At 40.2% G+C, this 14,436-nt stretch overlaps 1 protein-coding gene across 1 annotated transcript; it reads right to left on the reverse strand.

Annotated features, from left to right (window-relative positions):
* Positions 1–12,885: 12,885 nt before the first annotated feature.
* On the reverse strand, positions 12,886–13,753 carry Rfpl4b (ret finger protein like 4B). Its single transcript, XM_041653595.1, is given in 3 exon segments — positions 12,886–13,334; positions 13,337–13,678; positions 13,681–13,753. Coding segments are annotated over 3 exon segments (864 nt in total).
* Between the last annotated feature and the right edge of the window lie 683 nt (positions 13,754–14,436).

The raw sequence follows: 14,436 nt of genomic DNA on the forward strand, positions 1-14,436 counted from the left end.
TAAAAACATATACAGTGTTGGCAAGAATGTAGACCCACTTAAACTGTCATACACTGGTGGTGGGAGTGTAAATTGAAACAAACATATTGGAAAGTATTTGGCAGCAGCTACAAATGCTACCCATATGCTAATCATATGATCCTATGTACACAAAAGATAGTGTACATATGGTCAACCAAAGATACAAAACTGAATGTGCACTTCTCATAATAGCCAGAATCTCGGATTTAACACAAGAAAAGAATGAAAATTAACATGTAGACTATCCACATAATGGAGTACATTTAGCTATTCTTTTAATTGCACTATACAAATGGAATAAGCACAGCTCTATGCAACAATATTTTATTCTCTTCAACATAATTCCAAGTGAAAGAAGCCAGACACAAAGGAATAAAATAATGATTCCATTTGTCTGAATTCTGTGATTGTTTCTTGACCTAAGTATTTACATGAGTTTAACCATTTTGAGAAAATTATCACATTTTTTAATTATAAAATAGATTTTGTTGTATGTTTGCTTTAGATTCAATTTAAGCATTTTTAAATAAATATGCACATGAACATTTATTTGGGAATGGCTTACAGTTTCAGAGGTTCAGTTCATTATCATCATTGCAGGACATGGCAGCATACAGGCAGACATGGTGCTAAAGAAGGATCTGAGAGTTCTATATCCTCATCCACAGGCAACAGGAAGTGAACTGTGTGTCACACTGAGCACAGCTTGAGCAAAGCAGACCTCAAAGCCCATCTCCATAGTAACACACTTCCTGCAACAAGGCTACACCTACCCCAACAAAGCCACACCTCCTAATTGCACCACTCCCTATGAGCTTATGAGGGGCAATGACATTCAAACTCCTACAGCCTCCATTCACCTCTCTTTCCTAAAGGTTTCCTAAAGGATGCAAAACTGAGCACCAGCCTAGTGTGATGGTTAGTACTACCAGCTTGACAGCCTGCCACTCTGAGAAAACTAATTACTGCATCCGTGACTAGCATTAAGAGAGAGAAAATCCTCTTCCCCCTCTCTGCTTATCTCACCACCAGTGAAGCAAGTGTTAGGGTCCTGGAGAAGTTCCACAAAAAAACGCCGTCCACATGTGCAATCAGTGTATATCACCAGCATGCTGAAAATGCCAAAACTATGGGATACCTGCTGAGAAGAATTGCAAACAGGTAGTGGAACCAGCCCAGGAGAAAGAAGTATGCTGCACTCAGCAAAGCTGAAAAAAGTTGGAGATCAATCTAAAGAGCATTTTGACATCAGACATGAAGATGAAGAGTTTGGAATTTGCCCAGCTGGTTTTGGGCCTTGCTTTGGTCCAGTATTTCCTCACTATGCTCCCTTCCCTACAGTTTGGAATGGTAATGTGTATCCTGTGCTATTGTATGGGTATGACTTAGAAGTATGTGCTTGTTTTGTTTTGTTTTTTTAATAGGGCATGATAGTTAAGAGATTACAAGAATCTCAAAAGAGACTTTGAACTTTGAACTTTTAAACATTATGGAGTTTGTGATAGATCATGGTGATGTACATTATGATGTGATTACCAGCTCCTGGGGGCCAAAGAATAAAATGTGGCAGAGCCATCTCTAAAAAATCAGAATATTCTTGCAAAAAGCACCTGCTTTTGCCCTCTTGATCAAAATTATCTACAAGCTGGGGTTGGAGGTTTCATCCCATATCAAACAAGTAGCAGTCAAATCAGATTAATCAGCACTTATTTCTCCTCAAACAATAATTGTTTTGATGTGTTTAGAACTCTTGATTCTTTTTTCCATTATTGCATATCATAGATTGTTATAAACAATAGTTCCCCCAATGTGCTGTAGTGCCCAGCTGTGTTATGGTACCCCACACCTAGCTTGCTCTACCTCACCCTTGCCCATACTTGTCTTTAATGAAACCTCTTCTACTCAGGTCTGCGATTGAACTCAATTTTCCACACAGAAGTGAGAACTGTGATCTTTCTTTTTCAATATCTGGCTTATTTACTTTAATATAATGGCCTCTTGTTCTGTGTTGCTGCAAATACAAAATTTTATTTTTTAATACTGGATCATATTCCATGATGTGTATCCCATGTTGTCCTTATTCATTCACCCACTACAGACACCTGGATTGGTTCCACAGCTTGACCATGGTGAATGTGCCAATAAACATGAAAGTTCTGGTATCTTTTTGCTTTATAATTTCACTTGCTTTGAACACTTACTCATATGGAATTGCCGGATTACTTGTTAGGACTATTTTTAATTTAAGAAATCTCCATATTGTTTCCCACAATGGTTGTACTAATTTACCACCATAGTGGTCAAGGTTTCTTCTATATTCTCACCAGAACTTACTATCCTTAGCTTTTTTTTTTATAAAAGCAGTGTGTGTGTGTGTGTGTGTGTGCGTATGTTCATGCACATGTGTGTGCCTGTGCATAATTGTGTGTATATCAGCTCCCACTTGCCACATGTATGGAGATAAAATAACTCTTTGGACCAACTCCCTCCTTCTATCTTTATGTGGGCTCAAGGAATTGAACTCAGGTTACCAGGCTTACCAAGGCAAGAGCCTTCACCCACTGAGCCATCCTACCAGCATATATAGCATCTATGCTCACTGACTGAGGTGATCTTACACTGTGGTTTTGATTTTCATTTCTAGCAAGTAATAATTTTTAATGTAATTGGTTATTTTGGTTATTTCTATGTCTTCTTTTGAGGGAGGGGTTTATTTAGTTTTACTGTCCCGTTTTAAATCAAACCATGTGGATTTTTTGTTGTTGTTGATCTTGAGACTTATTTTTCTTTTTAGAGTTCTTGATACAGTCCGGATATTAATCCCCTGCCTGAAGCATGGTCTGAAGATATTTTGTCCATTTTTACGTTGATTCATCTCTGCCGGTTGCTTCTTTATCTAAATGGATGTTTTTTAGTCTTATGAAGCACCATTGCCTTATTTTGTTTTCGTTTCTGGTGTTTCTGAATTCTTGTCACAGAGTTATCTTACCCCTTCCAATGCCTTGAAGCATTTTTTACTTTTTCTCCTAACAAATATATAGTTACAAGTCTCACATTTAACTGTGTAATCCATTTTGACTTATTTTGTACTTGTTAAGAGATGGGGATTCTGTTTTCTTGTCCACTGTGTATGTCCAGTTTCCTCAGAACACTGTACTTAACAAACTGCCCTTTCTCTACCAACCCTTACAAAAATGAAAGAAATCCTATTCCTGAGAGTTACAAAAAATTAATATATGGCCCAGGTATCTTTGTTAAAACTCAGCTGAATATATGTGCTGACTTCTGTGTTCTGTGTTATGCTTCATTGGTCTATGTGTGAGTTTTTACTGCCCTGTTGCTTTGATGATTAGCTTGCCATTAAAATTTGAGATCAGGAATTACCATGGTCCAACTTTGCTCAGAATCACTTTGACTATTATAGCTCTTCTAAGGTTCCATACTAGTTTTAGGATTTTCTACATTCTGGAAAGGAAGGCATTGGTATTTTGATAGTGAGTGCATTGAGCAATGCTCATATTGCTTTGGGTGATAATGCTCATTTTAACAATAACAATACTTGTGATTATGAAATGAGATGACTTCCTATTTTCACAACTGCTATAATTTCTTTCACCTGTATGTTACAGTTTTCACTATGGAGCTTGTGGTGGTCTGAATAAAAATGAGCCCCATAGGCTCACAGAGAATGGTAATATTAGAAGGTATGGCCTTGTTGGGGTAGGTGCGGTTCTGTTTTGGAAGAAGTGTATTACAGGGGGTGGGCTTTGAGGTTTTAGAAACTCAATCTAGGCCCACTGACTCACTCTTGCTCCTCTCCAGCACCATGTCTGCGTGTACTCTGCATCCATCCTGCCATGATGTTAATGGACCAAACCTCTGAACTGTAAACCAATCCCCAGTTAAATGTTTTCCTTTTTAAAAGATGTTTGTGGTGGTCACAATGTCTCTTTGTAACAATAGAAACCCTAACTAAGACAGAAATATTAAAAATTTTATCAAGAGCAGTTAGAAAACAAAGGAAAAAATAAAGAGCATCCATGTTAAAAAGAATTAAATTAGCCTTGTTCTCAGAAAACATCATTCTAAACACAGATTAAAAAAAATCTCAGTACTCCATCATGAGACTGTTAGAAGTAATAAACAAGGGTAGTAAATTTAGGAGTTACAAAATCAGTATATCAAAAAACTAACATTTTATTTTTAAATAGCAATAATGAACCTTATAAAGATGATATAAAAAGTCATTTTAACTAATACAGATAGTTAAAAAGAGACAATATGACTTCTATCCTTGAAGATGAGTACCCGACCCTAGCTCTTCTGCATAAATTAAAAGCCCACATGTTCCATGTAGAGTAGATCTGACCACTAAGCCCAGAAATTACTCTCTCATAACTAGGAGAATTGAGAAGAAAATATATAATAATCTTCCGGTAGTTCTGACTTTATAGTCATGTAATAAGATATTGGAAGATGCTCAAGTAATCAGAATGTGATTAGGTGCAAATCTGAGAGCTGGGACATTTAGATTATTACTGTCTTCAAAATAAACTGTATTTGGGAGACTGTGCCAGAATGTCTGCATGTCTCACTTGGCCTGTTAAATACTGTGTGAGAGGCCAGTGACTCAGACGGAGCTCTTGTGCCAAGTGTAATGTACTAAACCCTTATAGAGTGGCTGATTTTAGTGAATGGCAAGGAGCCAGTTGAGCTGTGGCCAATTATCCTGGATTTACACCACACTTCTGTTCCTTTCAAGTATTGTCAGATCATGTAATCGGTGTCTATTTTTAAGCCTCTATTAGTTCTGAGGGCTGTAATTTAATGTATTAGTTGCATGATCAAGCCAACTTTGAGAAGGAAGAATTCTTGTGAGGTTGTGGCTTCCAAAGGATGAGAATTTAACCATCACACTATCATAACATATCATATCATATCATAGGGCCTGATGGTGGCAGACAGGCAGGTATGTTGTCAGAACAGTAGCTGAAAGTACCCTGGGGATGATGAGAGGCTTTTGACATAGTGTTACTTTGTGACCCACCTCCTCCAATTTTCTAGTATTTCCCAAACAGCTCCACCAATTGGGAACAAATGATTCAAACATATGAGCCTCCGGGGCCACCCATACTCATTCATGTCACCACTCAGGATTTTTATTTTGTGTTGTAATTTCTCAGGTAAATTATGCTGAATTTTTTTCCCTGGACAAAGATTATAAGTTGTATAATGGCTGAGAGAGTAGAGGTGGAAGATGACTCTGGCTGGTTTTAGGCATCTGAAAGAAGCCTAAGGGAAGAGAAGTATATATACGGGGTGACGTTGGGACCTTGACGCAGAAAGTGTAAGCAAACCCCCCATAGACCACATCAGCATAGCTGAGAACTCTTAAATTAAAACTCAAATTTGAACCCAAAGGAGAGCCAATGGGAGGGTGAGTTGAAGGTAAGGTGCAATGACATAAATGTTTGAAATACTTACTGAAAAAGCAAAGTGAGATACACTTCACTTAAACAGCATCCGCAGAGTGCATTGAATGTTGAGTGCCTGCATAGAACTTTCACCTTTATGTTCCAATCTCTTTAGCACAAAAAGGCACTCCACAGGCTACAGAAAGAGAAACCTGGACAACAACCCAGTTATAAAACCTGTGACCTACAATCTGTACTGCCTGCAAGATGTGCTGGGGCAATGGTGGTGTGAACTTACCGGAGTGACCAAACAATGTTTGGTTTAGCTTGAGGCCCATACCACGAGAAGGAGCCCATGTCCTACACTGCCCACGTGACCAGGAATAGGAGACTGGATACCAGAGACCTAATGTACAACTAAACATGTCTAGCCAAAATAATCATCATCAATAAAACAATTCCTCTAATGATATTCTGCTAGACTCATAGATTGGCGCCTTGTTCAGTCATCAGAGAACCTGCCTCTGGAAACAGATGGGAATGGGGGCAGAGACCCACAGCCAATCACTATGCAGAAAGAGCATCTAAAAAAAGAGCATCTCCATCAGGGCCCTCTCCTTGGATATCAGGGAACCCTACAGGAGAGGTGGCAGAAGGATTATAGGAGCCTGAAGGGATGGAGAACACCAGGAGAACACGATTCACCAAATCTGCTAAACAGGGCTGATATGAAATTAAAGAGATTAAAGCAGCAAGCACAGGGCCTGCACCAGATCCTCTGTACATATGCTGTGGCTATTAGCTTGGTGGTTTTGTGGAACTCCTAACGTGGAAATGGGTATATCTCTGATTCTTTTCTCTGCTCTTTGGACTCTTTTCCTCCCATTTGGTTGCTTTGTCTAGCCTCAATATTAGAGCTTTAGCCTTATTCTATCTTGTTTTGTCCTGTTTGGCTGTTGTCTCTCAAAGGCCTGTTTTTTTTTTTTTGAATTGGAAGTGGAGGAGTGGCTATGGGGGAGGTGGAAAATGGAGGGGAAGTTGGGAGGAGTGAAGAGAGGGGAAATTGTGGTAGAGATGTATTATATGGGGAAAGAAGCTATTTTTAATAATAAATAAGTAAGCTAACAAATAAATAATTTTTAAATAAATAGAGGGAGAAAAAAAATCTACAATAAACCCTCCAAAGTCCTAAGAGCCAGAACCAAGAAAGATAAGGCAAATTACAGAAACAAACAGGATGCCCAGGCTTGTCCTACAGGCCTCTGGGAGTGCCACAAGAGAAAGTGAATCCTATGGAGATTGCCTAAGGATCAGTCACCATGTTATAGAGAACTTGATAAACCGGGACATATGTTAGGGATACGTACAAAGGCAAAGAAGATGCAGCCATAAACAGTGGAGACCTACAGCAGAGGACCTTTTTACTTCTTCACCACGCCCTTAAGGTTGCAGCCCTCAGTCATCCACGCTTCCTTCTGTTAACTACTGTCCCGAGCCCTCATCAGTTCCTCACTGTGGTCCGCTCTTTGCATTTCCAGACATCAGGAATAAAAAAGAAACAGATCCAAGAGTGAGCGCACAAAGGGCCAGCATCACCCAGGAAGAATGCTAGAAGCCACCATGATAAGGCAGTCACAGCCAACACTCACGGACATCCTTTGGTACCAAAACAACACCTAAGTCCACTCCTCCAGTAACCTACCTCCCCCAACTAGGCCCCAACCCCTAGCTTTCTCTGCCTCTCACAATGCCACCATCATAGGAATCCATGAATAAATGCATTCAGTCAGTCAGTCAGAACCATCGGGAAAATCCATCCCCACACTCCCAGGTGTGTGCTGGACTAATCCTCTGGGCACTCCTTAATCTGCTCAAGATGGCCATCAAAAGCAACCAGAAGCATCCCACAGCCTAAGCAGAACATTTTACCATTTGCTTTTTCCTAGTTGTTTCCGGGAAAGGCTGAACCAACCAAGACTGAAAAACAAGAGTTTGTTGCTGTTGTTGTTTTCTTTTCTTGCAGAAGGGACTCTAATAGTAAGGAGAAGAATACAGGTTACCATGCTTACAATGAGCAGGCACTTTTACTATAACCTCAGGTATTCCCAGGTTATCCGAATCCATGGAAATCTTGTAACTTAGCAGCTGAGGCCAGAGCCAGTGGACAGTACTTAAGAATTTTGTTAATGCACTGATCAATGTGTCACTTCTAGCTCCCTTATCCCTACCCCCACCTCTCTCTGTGTATGTGTGTGTGTGGGGGGGGGTGTCTCCCTCACTCTAATTACAGAATTAAAAGAGCAAAGACTGTACCAAAGTGTATGCAAAAGCAGGAAAAATACAGCTAGGCCTGTGTCATTTGGAAGAAAAAATATGGTACAAGCAGATCTCTTAAGAAAAAGTTTGTATTTTGGCATTAGTTTTAAACTTATAATACGAAGATTTATTTTCTCATTGCAATGTTTTTTATAAAATATATCTAGATTAACATATATGTGCATATATATCCATTTATCAACCCCTACACCAGCATTAGTATGCACTGACACTCAACCCATGGTCTTCACCAGCATTCCTTGGGAATTTATTCTAAATGCTACTTTGTGGGCCCTGTCCAGCCTTCCAGGACTCAGCAAGAGGATTCTGACACAAGTAATCATTGAGTTGATGATCTCCACAGATGCTTCTCAATCTTGGCTGGCTTTGGACTCAGAAGGGATCTTGGACCTCTGCTATTGTCCAATCTCTATCCCCAGGGATTCTGATTTGTTGGGTTTGGAGTGTGTGTGTGTGTGTGTGTGTGTGTGTGTGTGTGTGTGTGTGTGTTTTGGAGATGGGGTGGTTTCTTGGGTTCTTCCAAATCATTCCCGCTCAAATCCAGGAATAAATACTATTGCTCTCTCCTACTTAGGTTGTCTTAGTCTTTAAGGCCATTTGAATCAACTATAACCCATGAAGTGATGCTGGACTGGGGACTGGTTTCCCTCCCCAATCTTTAGATTCCGGTTTAAGTCTTTGTCTTTCTGGGCATCCCTCTGCAGTACGATTCACAGCATACCATAAAGGACTAGCAAGCATGATAGGGTCAGAGTTTAGCATGAAGTGACATTTTATTAGCAGCACCCAAATGAGAAAAAGATAGGCTGAGGGTTAGGAAGATGAAATGTGGGGTGAACAGTGAGAGAGAGGGTGGGGATGCTCTCATAAATATTATAATCCTACTGTGAAAATTGCAATTTCTAATTGCAGTGTATCCCTGTAACAGGGCCCTAAGCCTTGGTAAGCCCCAAGACCTTAGCACAACTGACTGCATGATGGAAGTAGAGTTTAGGCTGCAAAACTCAACACCACCTGCCAATATTCTGCTCTTTGAACTGGAGAGGGAGGGAGAGAGGAGTGGGGGGAGGGGAAGAAGGGTGGGAGGAGGGAGAGGGAAATGGGAGGCTGGGAGGAGGCAGAAACTTTTTTTTTCTTTTCTCAGTAAAAAAAAGAAATTAATTGTGATTCTCAATAAATATCAAACTTCTCCTGAATCTGTAACAAAAAAAAAAAAAGGGCCTAATTCATCAAAGTCCTTTGTTCTAGGGAACGGTTAAATGTACTAACCTTGTTTTTTGGCTTCTGTACTTCCACTTCTAGCTAGCTTTTCTCATTAACTGAAGTATGTCAACCCAGAACATAGTTTGTGGTTAAAATCTCATCCTGAGAAACACTTGAGGCTACACTGGAATCCCGAACACCCAATGTAGTCTCAAGCTAATAAAGACTTTCTATTGACTTAAACGTATGTATGAGCAGTCTTTCTGATGAATACCCTACAACATCCCTTACACTATTGTTTTGCAGAGCAGAATTTTGTCTTCTCAAAATGACAGAATCACTTAACATATCTCTGTATACGTCCATCCCCACAACAGTTGTGGGCCCAGGAGATGCTGGCTGGTAAGTAGAAGGAAGAAAGAGGAGTGGGGGGGGGAGGGGGAGAAGGGTGGGAGGAGGGGGAGGGAAATAGGAGACTGGGAGGAGGTGGAAACTTTTTTTTTCCTTTTCTCAATAAAAATAAATAAAGAAAGAAAGAAAGAAAAAGAAAATTAGAAAAGAAACAGAGCTAAAGAGTAATTTATGTAAGTGGAGAGAGGGTGGGAAATATAGCAATATAATACTTTCTTCAGTTATGTTCCCAACATAAGAAGAGAGTGTTAATTAAAAACAACTTTACAATGAACCAAAGATAATAGCAGATGATATTAACAACTTGCAAAAAACTGTGGACACATTCTTTAGGCAAGTCCCTGAGCTAAAAATTAATATGAATTCTTTCATTTAATCCCCAAAATAGTCATCCTACACATCTGTAAGCAACTGGTTGCAGGCCTTTTTGTTGGTGTCAAAATTACTTGACCTGTTGTGTAAAGGGGTTTCAGATGCAAGTATAACTTGTGCAATACTCTCAAATATGTCCAGTCATCTCTAGAACGCATACAGTACCTAATTCAGTATAAGTGCTAAGATTATTATAGTTTTGTTGTATTGGTTTTTTGCTTGTTTGGGTTTTTTGCTGTTTCATTTTTATGACATGGTAATACTATGTAGGTTTGGGATTGCCTGAGCTTACTGTGTAGACTAGGTTGGCCTTGAATTTGCACAGACCCACCTCCCTCTGTTTCCCAAATACTGGGATTAAAGGTGTGTGCCACCACGGTAAAGGTGTGCACCACTGTATTCTTTTTAGGATGATGACAAAGATAAAAGTCTGTACACATCCAATAAAGAGCTATTTTTTAAATATACATTTTGAGCTAAGATTGGTTGAATCTACAGATCTGCAGACTCCAGGTTTGGAGGGCTAACTGTAGCATTAAAGGTGAGTCTTGTTTTTAGTTCCCCTTGCTGATTAGGGAGCTTCCACATCCAAGACCACAAAGCTGAAAGCAACAGAAACTGGATTTGTATCCCAGGATCTGCCTTACTTAGATCAAGGTAGTGTGTGGAGAGTGCAGAAGTCAAGCACAGATGGAACCAAGAGTAGGAATCTTAACTGACCTGCCAAGTCCTTGCTGAGGTTAAGGTATCAACAGCTGTAAGGCTACAGTATCACTACGCTGCTTGAAGTGACTGGCTCAACATGAACTAGATCAAGGTAAGTTTAAAACATGGAAGAGTCCTGGTTCTGTTACACTGGTTCTTCACCTTGAATTAGATGAGAAGTTAAAAGGTCATCTGAAATCTTTAGCCAAATAGTGAACAGTGTCAAAAAGAGTGTGTGATCCACCACTCTGGATCACCGTGACTCAACCACATGGGAGAGAAAAACTAGGCCAATCAACAAGCTACAGAAACACACACACACACACGATGTATGAGAAGGAAAAAAAAATCACTCAAGTGGGAGAAATGGGAGCTTGGAACTTAAATAACCAAAAGAAAGAAACCTGACGTTCCTTGAAATAAGGACAGTGGGGGGAAACTGTGCCTCATAATACCAACTGCAGGAGTCTGGAAGCCCAGAGACTGTGACTGTTCTTCAAAGTACAAGTCTCATCCACTGATGACTCATGTAAGCATGGTATTGTGTCATATTAGTATGTTTAATAACATATAATAAAGGAAAAATAATATATCACCAATAAGTATTATTTTTTGAACATTATAAAGCCCTGTTAAGGCGACTGAGTGCAACCCACCAATTCTCACTAAAAGGTACTGCAAGACAACCCCTAAAAAGAATCACAGATACCAAAAAGAGGTAAGGGGATAAACAAGAAGGAATAGAAGGCTTCTGTCCTACCCTGGTAAAGATGGAAGAACAAGGAGATTACAACCCCGACTTCTTTTGGAAATGAAATAAGGGCAGATTATAGAACATGCCTCAACTTGACAAATGTCACCTCAGAAATGGAATCAGAAAAACAGTAGGAAAAGACCTGAAATATTGCATCTCAGTTAGAAGGTATTATAGGTCTGGGACGCTCTAGGGGAGGGGAATAATTTTGGTTTTAGTTTGTTGTTCTAAGTTTTGATAGCTAAATTTGCTTTTTATTAAGTAGTCACAGAAAAGCTTATCACAATTGGGGATTGATAGCAAACCACTATCAACTGGGTCGTGATGTCACATGCCTTTCATCCCAGTTCTTGGAAGGCAGAAGCAGGCAGATCTCTGTGAGTCTGAGGCCAGCGGCATCTATAGAGTGAGTTTCAGGATAGCCACAGCAGTTACACAAAGAAACCCTGTCTCAAGAAAAATAAATTACATGAAAACCCATGGAACTTTGGTTCCTTGGTTTGCAACCTTGCAACATTCCATGTTCCATCTTGCAGATAATCATGGTGTTCTAGTTAGTGAAGGCCTTGAGCCTTCACTATATGGAGCTTCTGAAGAGAATTGCAGGTCACAGAGCTAAATTTTAAGACATCCATTTCCATATCTATCAGACTCCAGAACGCTCCATACTTTTTTGTAAACGTGCCAATCTCTGAACATGTTGGCACGTTTATGCCTGTTATACATTAAGTACCATCAACAATGCACTGGCAATGAGCGACTGAAGTGGTTGATGGACAGTCCCCATTACAATCAACAAGAATCATTACAAAGTGACCTCACTCAAACCCTTTTGTATCTCAAAGACTCATGCAGCTGGGAGGAGGGATCAAAATGAGAAACAACAGTCTTTCCCAGTTTTGTCTCAACATGGAATTTTACACTATGTCAAAACATCTTCCACTGGCTCTGTTGTTTTGCTTTGCTCCTTAGCAACTATCATCATCAGAAATTCTATATAAATGAGCATGAAAAATATACTAGTGTCTTAGTTGAGTTTTTATTGTTGAAATAAAATGCCATAAAAAACAGCCACCCTTCCATCACAGCTCATCATCAGAGGAAGTCAGACAGGAAGGCAAATAGGGTAGGAACTTGGTACAGGATAGAGCACAGGAGAGTGCTGCTCACTGGCTTGCTTCTTAAGGCTCACTCAGCTGTTTTAGACCATCAGCCTGTGTGTGGCCCCATCCACAATGGGATGGATTATCTCAATCAACTTTTTGTTGTTGTTGTTGTTGTTGTTTTGTTTTGTTTTGTTTTTATTTTTTAAGATATGGTTTTTCTGGTAACAGTCCTAGCTATCCTGGAACTAACTCTTGTAGACCAGGCTGGTCTCAAACTCACAGAGATCCACCTATTTCTGCCTCCTGAGTGTGTGCCGCCATTGCCCGGCCCAATCACCCATTTTTAAAATGCCCTACAGACTTGTCTACAGCCTGATCTTAAGATGGAAGCATCTCAATTGAGGTTCCCTTCTCTAAGTTGACATAAAAACAAGTAAGCACAGACACTCTATACCCATAAAACCTTTACAATCTTTTTTTTTATTATAAAACAATGTACAGTACACAGCTATTTGCCTACAACATAATTACCCTGAGTGACCTCAGAAATCTATAGAGCTCATCAAAACTCTACCAAATCTTGAGCAATGGCACATTCTCTTTTCCTTGGTCCTTCCATCCTTCCTGTGGTGAAGACCCTTTGCAACCTAGGAATGGCCAAATTACTAAAAGAAAGATGTTCAAATGGGGTACCACTGTTACCTTCCACTGGTTGTTCAAAACAAAAGAATGGGCTTAAGGGTCCGCAAAAAAGATGCAGAGAGAACTCTTTACATGTCCCTTTTCCTAATCTATTTCCCAGTGCCAGATGGAGACTTGAGAGCTGTCCAGGACACAGGTCAGTGGGCTGAATCTCCCAGTCTTTCACCAAGTTATGACCAGGGTCCCTCCTGCTTATTGACTCCTTTCAGACACCTGGAGCCCACTCTTGCTGTTTCCCCACATCAGCTTCCTGGCAGACCAAGGAAACATGAGAGCTGTCCAGGACACTGGTCAAAAGGGTGAATCTTGAGGATCTTCCGCCAAATTATTACCAGGCTTCCCACAGCAAACATGCCTTAAATCATAAAAGGGCACCAAGGAGGGTTCACCAGTCTCAGCTTCCAGAGCCACATCCTCTAAGCACAAACCCGGGAATCCAGTGATCTGCACCATGTATTGCTCCCCGAGGGAGCCATGCTGCTTGATAAGAATGATCAACTCGTTAATCACCCACTCATGTAAGATAGGTCTCTGGTTTTCTTCTCGGCACATGGGACAGGTCAATATCAAATCTTCCTTTCTTGCCAGTCAATTCTTTGTTCAGTCAAAGCTGCATACGTGAGTACAGGAGAGATAACCAGGATTAGAGTAAAGTCCAGACAAATTGGACAGACTTCCTCCACTTCCAAACTGCAGTCTGGAGTCCACATTTCAAGCAAAATGACCATTTGTTCAGTTTTTTGAAGCAACTGATAGTCTTTAGTACACAATATGTCCTTTGACACACAGGATCTATCTAAATCCACTATGAATATTGAAAACTGTAAATATTAGTTTGTATAGTTCTAGGTGATACTAGATCACCAAAGAATCATAGTTAAGTTTATCATCTGTGATATTTTAAAGAGCTATCTAAAATGGTCCAAAATTCAGGTAGTTACAAGAGGAAAACAAAGCAGTTGGTGTCTTTCCAGTCAGGTGAGCATATTCTGAGCCATTGAACTCTCCTGGATCTTTTTTTTTTCTTTTTCAGGGTTTCTCATTAGTTATGTGATGGAGGAAGGTCATTGGCTAATAAAGGAACTGCCCTGGCCCATTTTATTGGTTAGAAGATAGGTGGGAGGAGAAAACAGAACAGGATACTGGGAGGAAGAGGAAGTGAGCTCAGAGACTTGACAGCTCTCCTCTAGGGAGCAGACGCCTGAGAGAGACGCCATGCCCCGCTCCCAGCATGAAGCTCCGACCCAGGATGGACTAGGCTAGAATCTTCCCGGTAAGACCGGTTCTCACAGATTATTAGAAATGGGTTGATCGGGATGTGAGAATTAGCCTGTAAGTGCTAGAGCTAAAGGGCCAAGCAGTGCTTAAAAGAATACAGTGTCTGTGTAATTATTTTGGGGCATAAGCTAGC

The sequence above is a fragment of the Microtus oregoni genome, unplaced genomic scaffold (assembly GCF_018167655.1).
Source record: "Microtus oregoni isolate MIOR12 unplaced genomic scaffold, Mior012 000006F_ref0000085, whole genome shotgun sequence".
Classification (NCBI taxonomy): Eukaryota; Metazoa; Chordata; class Mammalia; order Rodentia; family Cricetidae; genus Microtus; species Microtus oregoni.